At 35.5% G+C, this 15,060-nt stretch overlaps 1 protein-coding gene across 2 annotated transcripts in view; it reads left to right on the forward strand.

Moving 5' to 3' along the window:
- HOMER1 (homer scaffold protein 1) overlaps positions 1-15,060 on the forward strand; it is a 135,506-nt gene that overhangs the window by 42,143 nt on the left and 78,303 nt on the right. For both annotated transcript variants that reach the window (XM_006197602.4, XM_072958460.1), the window contains exons 2-4: positions 5,690-5,846; positions 10,166-10,297; positions 12,903-12,995. In XM_006197602.4, coding sequence (XP_006197664.1) covers positions 5,690-5,846; positions 10,166-10,297; positions 12,903-12,995 — 382 coding nt within the window. The remainder of the gene's footprint in view (positions 1-5,689; positions 5,847-10,165; positions 10,298-12,902; positions 12,996-15,060) is intronic.

A 15,060-nucleotide genomic window follows, 5' to 3' on the forward strand; every position in this document is an offset into this window, starting at 1 on the left:
TCTGTTTACCATCTTGCCTAGTGGCACTGTCTTCTTTTCAGTCATTCAAACTGGAACCCCAGGAGACTCAGGTTCCTCCTTCATCTCCTACATCATTATTTCTTAACCTTGGCGCTGTAGGTATTTTGGGCTGGATAATTCTTTGTTATGGGGGGCTGTCCTGTGCATTGTAGATGTTTAGCAACATCCCTGGTCTCTTGCCACTAGAAGCCCGTAGCAGTCTCCCTCAGTTGGGACCACCAACTGTGCCTCTGGATTTTGTGAAATGTCTCCTGGAAGACAACTCACGTTTGATGAACCACTGTCCTACATCCAAACTGTTACTTAATCTTATTGATTCTACTTCCTAAATTTACCTTTAATCCCTCCTCATGTCTTCATTTTACTCCATAACCTCCTGTCCTCTTTATTTTTTTTTTAATACTTGGAATTCTTCTTAAGGGTCTGACTAGCACCCCTGTGTCCCATATTGTTTGCCTCCAGTCCACCCTCTTCAGTGCTACCAAATTTATCTTGCTAAAGTGCAAAGCTGTTCCCTTCTTACGTCTCTCAGTACCTTCCAGTGGGTACCCTCATGAACTAGCTTCTCTCTTTATCCCTAGACTCATCCTTCAAAGGCCCTCATACTCACTAACGTTCTTGCTACACATGCTGTTGTACTGTGTCCTCTCACTGCTGTGCTATACTTTGTTTCAGACTCTCCTGAGGCATCAATTTCTCCACAGTACCCCTTACCCACTTATTTTCAGAGAATTTATCATGGTGAAGAGCATTTTATTTATTTAGTTTTTAATATTTGAGAGTAGTTTTTTTTAAATTGAAGAATAGTCAGTTTACAGTGTTGTGTCAATTTCTGGTGTACAGCATAATGCTCAGTCATACATGAACATACATATATTTGTTTTCATATTCTTTTTCACCATAAAGTACTACAAGATATTAAATATAGTTCCCAGTGTTACATAGTATGAACTTGTTGTTTATCTACTTTATATATATTAGTTAGTATCTGCAAATCTTGAACTCCCAATTTATCCCTTCCCACCTCCTTCCCCTCCTGGTAACCATAAATTTGCTTTCTACGTGAGTCTCTTTCTGCTTTGTAAATAAGTTCATTTATCTTTTTTTTTTTCTCAGATTCCACATATAAGTGATATCATGTGGTGTTTTTCTTTCTCTTTATGGTTTATTTCACTTAAAATGACAACCTCCAGGTCCATCCATGTTGCAGCAAATGGCATTATTTTACTAGTTTTTATGGCTGAGTAGTATTCCATTGTATAAATGTACCAAACTTCTTTATCCATTCATCTGTTGATAGACATTTGGGTTGTTTCCATGTCTTGGCTATTGTAAATAGTGCTGCTGAGAACATTGGGGTGCATGTACCTTTCTGAATTAAAGTTCCCTCTGGATATAAGCCCAGGTAAGACAAGACACTATAAACCTCTTAGAAGAAAACATAGGCAGAACATTTTCTGACATAAATCTTAGCAATGTTCTCCTCGGGCAGTCTACTCAGGCAATAGAAATAAAAGTAAAAATAAACAAATGGGACCTAATTAAACTTACAAGCTTTTGCACAGCAAAGGAAAACATAAGCAAAACAAAACGATAACCTATGGAATGGGAGAATATATTCTCAAAAGATGAGACTGACAAGGGCTTAATTTCCAGAATAGATAAACAGCTCATACAACTTAATAATAAACAATGTAATCCAAAAATGGGCAGAAGACCTCAACAAGAAATTCTCCAATGAAGACATACAAATAACTCATGAAAAACTGCTCAATATCGCTAATTATCAGAGAAATACACATCAAAACTACAATGAGGTATAACCTCACACCAGTCAGAATGGCCATCATTAAAAAGTCCACAAACAATAAATGTTGGAGAGGGTGTGGAGAAAAGGGAGCCCTCCTACACTGCTGGTGGGAATGCTGTTTGGTGCAGCCGTTGTGGAAAACAGTATGGAGATTCCTCAGAAGAGCATTTTATTTTTCAACACATCTGTCTTCCCTCACCAAACTGAACTTTTCAAGGGCAAAGACCAATTCTGTCTGTTTTTGGCATGTAGAGATACTCAATAAAAGTTTGAATCGCTTATTTGTATGCCCTGATAAATGTAGTAACATCTTTGTTACTTCTAGGAATTCTGTTCCCTGTATCAGCAATACAGTTGTTTTCCTAGTCTTTGTCACCCAGGTCTTGATGGTTAGGCTTTTGACCACCGAAATCTTGAACTATAACTTTCTTTAAGAAATCAGCTTTTCAGAAAAGAATTGAAGAAAGCAGTGTATTTAGTTGATGGCAAATGTCATTTGCTTGTAAAATAGCTAGTTTACCCTAAAGATTTTTATTCAGAAGGGAATTGTGTGGGATAATTGTGCAGATTAATTACATTGTGTAAATTAATAATGGTGTGGGAAGTATTTATTGGACTCTAAACATTGCAATTCTGTTGAGTAAGGATTTGATGATTGGTCATGTAAGGCTTCTGAAACCAGTATCATTGTCTTAACAAATTTAATTTTTTGGAAAATATGTCTATTAGCACACATTCTTATAATTATCAGCCTACACTATCTAGAAATTTACCCCCTGTCAAATGAAAAAAAAAAGTATCAAGTCAATAAAGTCTAGAGTGGCCCACTTACCTTCCTTACATATCTTAATAAGTAGAATTTTGTGTGAATGAATTGCCCTGTGCATTAGGACTAGCCACAGTCACTGATGCTTAGAACTTTTAAATTAAAAGGTGAAAAAAAGAATTGCAGTGGTCGCAGGGCTTCAGGAAGGTCACGCACATATAGCAGCAGCCTTGCTGTGAAAGGCCAGGGGAGGAGAGTGAGTAAGACCTAATTGGGAAGAATTCTCTATCCCCGGCATAGTGCCTGCCAAACTACTCATAATTATTTGTTAAATGATCCCCTGACTAATGGCAGTTAAGCCAGAAGTGATGACTTTCTGCTTTAGGGAGGGACATAAAATGTACACTTCCTTTCGAAAGAGATTCTTGAGTAGGAACAGTTGTTATGGAGGTTTCCAGAAATAAAACTGCAGAGAGCCAGGTTACACACAGGGAAGGTACCTCCCTTTCCTAACAGCTCTCCCAGGACTGAAGTAAATCGTGGGAGACGTGTGACACCCAGCCCATCATTATTAACCTGAAGGGTCATTTTGCTAAAGACCAAGATTTGCCTTGATTGTTTTCTAATTTCTCTCCTTTCTATATTCTCCTTTCCCTTTAAATTTAAAGTTGAAAAAAATTTTAATTCTTTAAAATTAAAAAAATTAATTTGTTTAATTTTAATGTTAAATAATAACAGTTAAAATTCTCATTAGGACCTTAAGCTGCTTTAGGAAAAAAGGTGTTATGTAAATGAAAGAAACAAGCTTTATTTGGGCTCAAAAAAAGAAAAGTAAATGCTCTTAGAGAATTTTTACTGAAAACTCGGAGAATTTTGCATTGTAACGCTTCTATTACATACAGATTATCTCATGCTTGTTTTTCAGACTAAAAAAACTAATGATCATATTTTGAGTATATATTTTTGAATCATTTTGGTAATTGAAATTATAATTTTAAAAAAATCTCTATTGTTTGTCTTTAAGGCCTTACTTGATCTAAGTAAAACAGACTGTGATGATGGGCTACTTTGTTTACCTTACACTTTTCAGTGTCATAGGGATTATATTGAATATAAACTTTTCCAGTAATTTACTTACTTGTTACCAGAATAATGTAGGTTTTTTTAATACCTTTATTGTGGTATAATTCCTGTGCAGTAAACTACACATATTTCAGATGTACAATTTGATGAATTTTGATGGATATATATATACCTATTAAACCACCATTACAGTCAGGATAGCTAACATTTCCATCACTCCCCAAGGGGTGCAATTTTCCTACTCCTGATTTATCTCTTCCCACCTCATTTACCCCCTGGTAACTGTAAGTTTGTTCTCTATGTTTCTGAGTCTGTTTTTGTTTTGTAGATAAGTTCATTTGTGGGGTTTTTTTGTTTGTTTGTTTGTTTTAGTTTCCACATTTAAATGATATCGTATGCTGTTTTTCTTTCTCTTTCTGCTTACTTCATTTAGAATGACAATCTCCAGGTCCATCCATGTTGCTGCAGATGGCATTATTTTATTCTTTTTATGGCTGAGTAGTATTCCATTGTATGTATATATACACCACATCTTCTTTATCCATTCATCTGTCGATGGACATTTAGGTTGTTTCCATGTCTTGGCTATTGTAAATAGTGCTGCTATGCACCTTGGGGTACATAAGTCTTTTGAATTATATTTTTCTCCTGATATATGCCCAGGAGTGGGATTGCTGGATCATATGGTAACTATATTTTTAGTTTTTTAAGGAACCTCCATACTGCCCTCCATAGTGGCTTCACCAATTTACCTTCCCACTAACAATTTAAGAGGGTTCCCTTTTCTTCACACCCTCTCCAGCATTTATTAAGGACTTTCTAATAATAACCATTCTGAATGGTGTGAGGTGATACCTCATTATAGTTTTGATTTGCATTTCTCTAACAATTAGTGATGTTGTGCATTTTTTCATGTGCTCGTCGGCTATCTGGATGTCGTCTTTGGAGAGATATCTGTTTAGATCTTCTGCCCATTTTTTGATTGGGTTGCTTGTTTTGTTTTTGTTTTTGGTATTAAGCTGTATGAGCTTTTGGAAATTAGTCCGTTGTTGGTTGCATTATTTGCAAATGTTTTCTCCCATTCTGTAGGTTGTCTTTTCATTTTGTTGATGGTATCCTTAACTGTGGAAAAAAATGTAGTTTTAAATGGGTAAAAACTTTTAGTAAGAATCACATATATATAAGATACTTGTATTTTAGCAGGGCATAGTCAATTCTAATTATTTGCAGTGGTTTTGTTCTATAAAGACACCACAAACATTGAATTAGTGAATATTGAACCGTTGTCCTAGGGGAAATGCAGGGTTGGATTCCTGTGAGCTTCTGGCCACAACATTTTCATCAACCAATCAATACATAACCTTGTTTGATGTGTGTTTCCATTTAAAGACACCTTATTTAATGTATATTGTTGATTAATTACCATTGAACTCATGGCCAAAAGCACTGTAACACATGACTGAACAGAGCTTATATAACATTTTTTCTCCATGAGGCACATCACAGCCTTCTTGCACCTAGGAACAGGCAGCACTTCAGCACTGCTTGGGGGCCATTTGAAACAGTGAAAGCGCCAACAAAACACACAAGAATGCAAAACTCATGGCGCTAAACAAATTGCAAAAGGGACACTTGTTCATAGTGTGAGAACTGAAACAAGAAGGCAGAGTATTGCCTTGATCCACCTCAGGTGGAAACGTGCATGTCAGGTCACTGGAAGAGACTAAGAAAGTACTTCAAGTATGGACTTTGGGGTTACAAACGCATTTTATTGAGTAGGCAAATTCACAAATACAGAATTTTCAAATAATAAAGATTGTAACTGTTTTAAAGAAACTTAGGATTGAATACTTAGAATATTCAAATATAAGGGAAAGTTTCTCTTATTTTCAAAGATGTGGGAGTTTTTGGTTAAGTGGAATGAATCATCCTCCCAGTTTCCATGTTCTGTTGTCCAGTGGAATAAAATTGACTGCTTTCAATCTATCATTTTGTTTTCTCCCCAACAGGGAACAACCTATCTTCAGCACCCGAGCTCATGTCTTCCAGATCGACCCAAACACAAAGAAGAACTGGGTACCCACCAGCAAGCACGCAGTTACTGTGTCTTATTTCTATGACAGCACAAGAAACGTGTATAGGATAATCAGTTTAGACGGCTCAAAGGTAAGTTACATTTGCTTTAAATAACCTTGCTGTTTTGCTTTGTACAGTATACACTTCAGTTTTATTCAGAAGATTTTTATCTTCATTATTTTCTTTTGAGTTTTAAAAAGTTACCTCTTGAAAAACAAAATTGATTGTTCTTAGGGTATCAACTTTTTCACCCAGTAAACTACTTGGATTAACCACCATGTATACAGAGAGAGTTATATGCCAAAATATTCTACAGATTTAGGGTCAGTTTGATGAATATTCATTGTGTATCTGTTATGTCAGGCATTATGCTAGGTGATGGGAATATAGTGCAAACAGAATGGACACAGTTTCTACTCTTGGAGCATGCAAGCCAGTAAGGAACAAGAATTCTTTTCAGATGTGCTTCCATAGCCTAGTAGACAGTTCAGTATCCCTAATTCATATGAAGTCTTTAATATTAAATTCAATAATAAAGCTGACATCCATTATTCAGAAGAGAAGCAAATGGATAAGACCTGTTTTTATCTTTTAGGAGAGGCAGATAGTAAAATGTTTGACAGCATGGACTGCCTGGGTTTACATCTCAACTTTATCATCTGCTAAGTTTTTGACTTTGGGCAAATTATGGGTTTACTTCTCTCAGCCTCATTGTTCTCACCTCAGTACTGGTACTTGTAAGCACTGAGTTAATATCTACAAAGCTCCTACTTAGCTCAGTGCCTGATGGAGAGTATACCCTCAATGAATTCTGAATAACACACATAGGTAAATACCAAACATTAACTTCTGGAGATAGTGTGTAGGAAGATGAGGCTTCCATTCTTCTCCTTCCAGCTTCCCTGATGCCATGAGACCTTTTCACCCCCAGGAAAATTTCCCAGTTCAGTGTAGGGCTAAGAGCACAGACTCTAGAGCTGGACTGTCTGGTTTGAAGTTTTACTTTGCTACTTACTAGCCATGTGACCTAGAGCAAGATAGTTAATGTCTTCATGCCTTAGTTTTCTCATCTGTAAAAAAGAATTCATATGAATACCTACATCATTACGTCATGGGATTATCATGAAGATTAAATAAATTATTTTGAACACAAGCACTTAAAGTATGTATAGTAATCACTGTACAAACACTGATAATAATTGTTATTATTAATAATAAGCTTTTAATTATGTATTGCCTAGTGGGTTGAGGGACTAAAAGATAATTTAATGTTCAACTTCCTGTCTGCTTTTTCTGTATGCTCATTCCTTTTCTCCTTAACTAGATGATAGGCCCAAGGTGCTATTTGCACTTTGTCTTGCATGTAAGTGACTAAGGTGTATTTATTTGAATAATTGATCCTCTTTTCATTTTTACTCAGGATTTAAAGGACTTGGAGAATAGCAGTAGTTAATTTCTATGAAGCTTTATTTAATAAAGAATAATTTTGTCACATTTTGTAACTGTTCATGAAATTGACAGATATTAATTATTATAATCTCAGACCCTAGAATGTTTATATCTTTCCCCTGACTCAAACTTTCAGTTCTCTATAATCTGTATTTCTCTCTTGGCCCAAACCACAGATAAGATGTAGTTTTTATTAGAGACGACAGTCAAATGACGTATAAAAGTAAATTAGTCCCATGTCCATTGTGATGAAATAATCCTCATGTATTCTTCCTTCTGAAGCAGTATGAACTATTGCTTCTGTCAATCCCATTTTGAATATACTTTGCAGCTTGTAATTATTAGGCTCTTATATAACTCTTGTGAAAAGTTGTTTTTTTTTGTTTCTTTGAACAAAATCTACCGTCTGTACCAGAGTTAAATTTTCTTACACGTTTTCTATTTTCTAGTTACTTTTCTAAACCAGTGCTATTAACTACTGCAGTTTCCCTCAGGAGTAGTTTTCTGGTAAGCAGTAGTGGTTTATTTGATGCAGCTAAATGAGTGTTTTTCTCCTCCCCACCCCCACTTCTATTCCTGCACAACATGATGGATTGGAAGAACCTTCGGTGCCCTTGATTAGAAAGCGTCCATTTATTCTCACTTAGGGCCTCTACAGTGCATGTAACTTGCTTGAAGGTTTTCTAATCATGCTGCAGAGACACCAGCATAGCCGAGGGCCGGAATCAGGGCACTATATGGTTGGTAATGACACAGCATTTCTGTGTCTTTTCCTTGAAAAGACAAGAGCTCTAAGATTGAGAGATATATTTTAAAGAACTAAAATTTTTCTTTTAAATGGATTCATAGTAGCATTCTATTCAAATAAATCTGATAAATAACTGTAAGTGTGGAATCATCTGTCATTTTTAAGTTTTCTTCACTGATGAAAGAATTCAAGAACAAGTCATATGTAGGCAAGGAAAGTTTCAAAATGGGAATTAAAGTGGAACTCTTAAAAGCAAAAGAAGTTCATTTAAAATAGCTAAAACAGAAGGTTAGTAACCAGCAGCACATGGGTCCCTTATATGCCTTATAAAGCCTGTGACTGCCTGCTGTGTGTGAGTTACTAGGATCACCTGTAAAACACCCTTATCTCCTTAGACATACTCAGAGCTCTGCTCAGAGGGAACACTCAAGGACCATCCAAATCCAAAGCCGTGCTTGAATGGGGAGGGGATAGCTCAGTGGTAGAGCACGTGCTTAGCATGTACGAGGTCCTGGGTTCAATCTGCAGTACCTCTGTTAATAAATGAATAAATATAGCTAATTAGCTTCCTCCTCTTCCCCCAGAATAGGCCAGAAAAGGAAAAATCCTTGCAACTTCAGAGAAATAATAAAAAAGAAATAATAAAGTAGTGCTTGCCAGCCCTTACCTTCTTGCCTCTCAGTCTTTATCCCATCCTGGTCTGTGGTCTTCACAGAACTTAACACTCTGAAATTTCACTGGTCAGCTACTTGTTTACCTGTTCATTGACTGACTATTCTTGTGCTGGAATGTAATCCACAATTATATTGCCTCTCATTGTTGTATCTCAAGTTCCTAGAATTGTGCTAGGCATTTAATAGGTACTCACACACACACAAAAAGTTCAATATCCAAATGATTCCTTGCCATTTGGTAATATATCCTGTCCCTCTTAGTCTTTCATTCTATGACAACCCTACGAGTTAGAGCAGTTGTTAACCACACTTTACAGGATCTAAAATGACATGCTAGGGAAAACAGCTTTTGAACTGAAGGGTAAAGCAGTATATTAGTATATAAATTTTGTCGGAGATAAAAATGCTTATCAAGAATAAAGGCTCTCATGTAACAACAGAGAATATGTCTACTGTCTGTGAGATTGAAAGCAAGGAACCACTTTTACATCTACTTTAGTAGGACAAGAGTCATACATTCATTATTATAACTTCATCAATACCTGCATAGCTCATAAATATTTACATTTATACTGTTGTTTATGTGGTAAACAGACTTAGCCGTGTTCTGAAAATGATTGATTTTTTTGTTTCACATTTAATAGTTCACCAAATAACTGCTTATGGATTTGATAATATGTTTATTTTTATTATTATTAGAACCATTTTGTAATCTCGATCTCAGTTACAAAGTCATTAGGCTACTTAACTAAAACCAATTATACACTTCTGTAGTGCTGGCACAGGGATGAATGAACTTAAGTTAATATGTTATAAGAATAGTTGAAATTTATTGTAGTGGTCACCAAAGTTAATATTTAATATACTAAAGTACTAGTTTTCTAAGAAACTATGTGTTAAACAGAAATGATAGTGATTCTCACTGCCGTGATTTTATACCACTTTGTATGTGAAGAAGTAAAGCATATATTTAAGAGTTTGTTTTTCCCTTGAATAAAGGAAAATGTATTAAATGATTGAAAGTCTTTTTTGTATCATAATGTATTTCAGATAAGTTGGCTTTAAGAAAATTCTTAACTATGGATTTTAGAAAAGTGTCCAAATAGAAAATTTGTTCTGTTGCTGTGTTCATTTTTGGAAGACTCTTTGGAGAGGGAAAACTTGCTTTCAAATAAACAACTATTAAAACCTACTGGCTTTCAGTGAATATCATCCAAAATTAATAGATATTGATCCTAAGTGTTCAAAGGGAAGAACTGACCACATTAAAAATTCTTTAAAATTTCTTGCATCACAGGAAAACTTACTTTGATTGTGAAGTGTTGAAATTTGTGATAGAGTGCCATTATACTTATAGTTCTATTATTACCATATTTCCACCCTGTCACTTACAATGTTAAGAACTATTTCTCTGTCTTTATGTATTTAACATTGTATCTCAATAAGAATCTTAAGTTTATATGTAACTAAAAAGTCCTGTGCTTAAATGCCTGTTTGCTAATTTTTGGCTGGTTGCTCATACTTGTTTTATTTTTCAGGCAATAATTAACAGCACCATCACCCCAAACATGACATTTACTAAAACATCTCAGAAGTTTGGCCAATGGGCCGATAGCCGAGCAAATACTGTTTATGGACTGGGGTTCTCCTCTGAGCATCATCTTTCAAAAGTAAGTTAAATCATAAGATCTGAGAGGAAATCTGCATTTTTCAAGTCAGATGTCTTAAATATATAACAGACAATGGAGAGTGTAAAATGCAAGAGAAATTTTTTTAATATTCTCAGAACAACTTTAGTGACTTTAGAGCAGAAAGTAAGAGATCATTGGATTCCTCGTCAATTGAAAAATTTATTGTATACATTAAAAATGGTCACCGTGGATTGAGAAGGATTTGTGTGGTTAACTCTCTGTGTGATAGGAAATAAAAGGAAGGGATTATCACTTCAGAATGGATTTTGCTGAGGAGTTAACACCGTTGGCTGAAGATGTTATGCAAGATAGGTAGACACTAAGTTCTTCTGGATTATGAAAACTCAAGCTGATAATGATTTAGATTTCTGCCTTTTGGCATCATAGCAGGCACATATAGAATTCCTGTGTTCCTGTTAGGAAAGTGGTGAGAATTACTCTGAGCAATCTGATGCAATACAGCATACAGTCTAATAGACACCATGAAGAGTTCTCGGAACTGACCAAGTGAATTACTGTGGTCAGAGGGGCTGGTGAAATACAGAGCATCACCAGGCTAGATACTGGAAGTAAAACAGTTGTCTGCATATAAGTAAAAGCCATGCAGTGTTCTTACCAGCAGCACCTTGAATTCTTGTGAATGTCACACAGAAAAAGTTTATAAGGAAAAGGAAACGATCTCAGGATAATAAGATCAGGGGGATGAGGATTACTGACTTTTGCTCTTCAGATTTTATGCTTACCAGACCTAAAGATTTATGGTGAAAACTGCTGTGTTTAAAGCATTTTGTTAAAAGGATGACCCTACATTTGAAACATGTTACCTTTGATTTGGTATACATAGAATCTGATGGCTTGAGAGTTGAAATTGCTCAAGTGTAGGGTATTTAGGCTCTTGTTAGATGCACTCTGTTAATACTTAAGTTAAACCTAAGCTAATTATTACAGAAATCACTCAGTCTTAAAAATCAGTTATTTAAAAAAAAAAACTTACCCTTTTGTGAATATTTATTGACTTGAGGTTATAAGATAGTTTAATAATTAAAATAATCTTTGTTTGCTTTTGTTTTAGTTGTAAATTTTCCTTAACACTGTTGTTTTCAAGTGCTTTTGTTAAATTTTTGATATAAATTACACTTTAACGCTCAGTTTTATGACTTTTAAGTTTTGCCTTGGTGATTATAAGTCATTCTCTGTAAGATGATTAAAACAAACAAGTGTTACCTGATTTCATTTCTCTAACACCCATCATATTCTCTAAATACATTTCCTGAACTGTGGTAAAGGAATAAGTTCTAGACTCAAAGTATTTCAACATAACAGGGACACAGTCATCTAGTTAAGCATTGCCCCTCCATAAACAGTTCCCTTAGGAAATTACACAGTTATTCTAATATTTTTGCTCTTACTCAGAACCTTTTTGGAGCTTTTCTTTTGAAATAATCTATTAAAGCCTATAGCAAATAAATTAAAACTGTAATTATATTACATTTGCTGAATTTCTTGACAACAAAGGAACTAAATTGTGGATTAATTTCTGAAACCTGCATGAAATGATTTTTAAGCCTAAGTAATTCTGACTATAAATTAAGTTTGTTTTTTTTTCACCATGTCTTTCAAGTTACTGGGCAGATAGCTAATGTGGTAAAGAAATAGTTTATTAAATTCTGTCAGTCATATTGGCTCCTCTCATCCCGTCTTTTCTCTGAGAATGGGTTTTGTATATAAACAATTTTATTTTTCCTCTTTAAAGTTAACAAACATTTGCTTTTTGACCAAATTTACTGCTAGTGAATCCTAGTGTTCTGAGGGTGAAATGACTATTAGGAGACAACTCTAGTTTATTTATTCACTAGACTTGGTCCAAGTCTATAATCAGTCTCTTCAGAATATTTTGGCCCAGCGATGACAAAATCATGACTTACTTTCCAAGCCACCTTGAAGGCTAATGTTGGTGCTTTGTAGACTGTAAGGGACCCAAAGGAGTATGTAATCTTTTATAGTTGAAGCAAGCATGTAAATATTCTGGCTTGTTTTATCATTAAAAACTGTACGTGAAACAGTTATACGTCAAACATCATAAAGGTTTGAAGAAGGCTGTGAAGGCAGTTCTAGACAAGAGCCTCTCAAAATCAGGGAGAGCAGCAGCACGGAAGGAAATGTGTGGTCTCCAGAGGTTGATGTATGAGGAAAATTCCAATTTAATTTTCTCCGTGATACACAAACATAGTATCCTTGCTGATTACACTCCCAAACTGTACCCTCACCCCTTGGTCTTATTAAATATATATGAGCAACCAAGGAGGGACATGTGTAAGCTATCTGAGACCAAACTCTAGCTTCGTTGTATCATGATGTTTTTAAATGAGATTTGTCAGAGTACTCTATGGTGCGCAAGCAAATGTTTGATATTAGGCTTATTTTCCCGTCATTTTCATATTACACCTGTAATTGATTTGAGGGCTTATTGGCTTGTGTAAGAGTCAGCTATTCGGTAAAATGGAAGAAAACGAAGATAAAAGTAGGCAAAATTGAAATCGACCCGTTTTTATTTGGTTAATGTCTATAGTCTTTATACATTTAGTTTGCAGAAAAGTTTCAGGAATTTAAAGAAGCTGCTCGACTAGCCAAGGAGAAATCACAAGAAAAGATGGAACTTACCAGTACACCTTCACAGGTGGGTATCTAATTTCTATTCTTATTTATAAGTCTTTTTCATTTTCAGTGGTATCCTTTACGCCAGAGATAAGTTTGGGGGAAAAAATGGCAAAATTAAGGTGATTTCCAAAGTGGACATAAAAATGCACCCTTCAGTTAATCTGTACTCATAGGTGAAGGATTTTTTTTCTTTTTTTCTTTTTTTCTTTTCTATATGCCAGTGTCTTCAAGAATCTCAGGGGGAAAAATCAGCTTAATAATTAAAACTCAGGTTTTTTTAATGTGCATATAACTTAAAAACAATTGTACATAAAGAGCATAGATTGGCCTATTGTTTGTTTTCTGTGTTCCGTGATGGTCAGTTGGGTGCAGCCACAAGAGGAGACACAGGAGAGGCTTGGGAAAACAAAAGTTTGTTATACTCACAGGTCCTAGAAACTGGGGGCATGGCACACCTCTGAGGGGTACCAGGGATGCCTCAAGGTGGTCAGGAGGCAGAAAGCAGGAGCAGAAGGGAATACCAAGGCTAGAGCCCTGTACTGGGCTTTCTCTGGGAATGGCAGGGGAGAGTGAACAGTTTGGGATTGGCTAGTCTGAGTCATTTCATTGAGCTCTGAACTACAGGGGTGGTCCCTGGTTGCCTGCTACTGGGCTCTTAGATGACTAAGGCAGAGGAATATTGCCTCCTGGGATGCAGGGGCCAGAGAGAGGATGTGTGGCTCGGCCAGGGTGGGGGTGGGGGTTAATTTGCATATCAAAGGCATGTTCCCACCTTACCCCTGCTCTCTCTGAGAACTGGCTTGCCAGAAAGGTTTTTAAGATGTCAGAACATCACAATATACAGAAAATGTATATAAACAGTATAGTTTGTTCTACCTGATTTCAAGGTATACTTAAATCTGACAGTTGGAACATTTACATCTTAGCACTGAAACCCAAAAGGTTATAGGTTTTATAAAAGTATCACTTTTTCCTTTAACAAATGAGTTAATACCTGTTATTTGTCCATCATAGTCTTTCCTTAGCTGGAAATTAATTATACCTCCAAATAAAATTCATTAAATAGTTACATTTCAGTACTTTTTCAAATGTTTTAATGTATATAATATGACTCATAGAATGCCAATTATTTCCAGTTTTCTTAATAATAGACTTCTAAAATTAATCTTTATTTCAGTTGTCATCTTAAGAATAAGGTTCAGCTTTTTGCTGAGTTCTTCTCTGTAGTAATTATTGGTTTTTGAAATATAGTTAAGAAATTTTGTAAAAGGAAGGATTGGATGTTACAAATGGTTCTCTGGAAAAATAGCAGTTGTAGCTGGTTTACCTAAAACTTTCTTGAGGAAGTTAATAGGAATTGCCTTGGAATTTTGTGACTGGCCAAATGATTGGCACATTTTAGAAAATGGTTTGCTCTTCACCTTCTTTCTCATCCCTGGCAGCCAACTCTATTTGATAAACTCTACTGGTGTAAAGAGTTTTGGGTTTTTCAGAGGAAAGGAGAGCTCTATTAACAATGCTTAGAGTACATATTTCCTCATAGACTAAAGGTGTACTCTGGATTGAAGCCAAAGCTCTGTTATACCTCCTTTATACTCGCAGTGACCTGGAATGACGTGAATGATCATTTTGAAACTTCCCTTGAATCTGTCTTCCCTGAGTGTTATGGTAGTGTAGTTACGCTTTTAAGCATAAAACCCTATTTAAAATTTAGTACCAGTACATTAAAATTTAGTACCAGTACACGTTGGGAGCTCCCAGTTCCTCGGGTGAATGATTCTAGTATCACAAGAGGATGCTACAACACATTCAATAAGAGCATACTCAAAAGACTCCAATAAAATTGTAGTAGATTACACTTTGCCATTGTACTTAGTTCCTGTTTCTCTAATCATAACTTGTTTTTGTTTAATTGACCATGAACCATTACAAGTTGCTGCTAAGATACCTGCTCCTCTTTGGTGGAAGGAATGTCTTTAAGCCTTTACTTTCGTCAAAGGACTATTTCAAAGATGTTTACATTTGGAAAGTGCTGTGAAGTGTAAGGCATAAAGAAATGTCTTAAGTTCATTTGTATTTGAAAG

The sequence above is a fragment of the Vicugna pacos genome, chromosome 3 (genome assembly GCF_048564905.1).
Source record: "Vicugna pacos chromosome 3, VicPac4, whole genome shotgun sequence".
Classification (NCBI taxonomy): Eukaryota; Metazoa; Chordata; class Mammalia; order Artiodactyla; family Camelidae; genus Vicugna; species Vicugna pacos.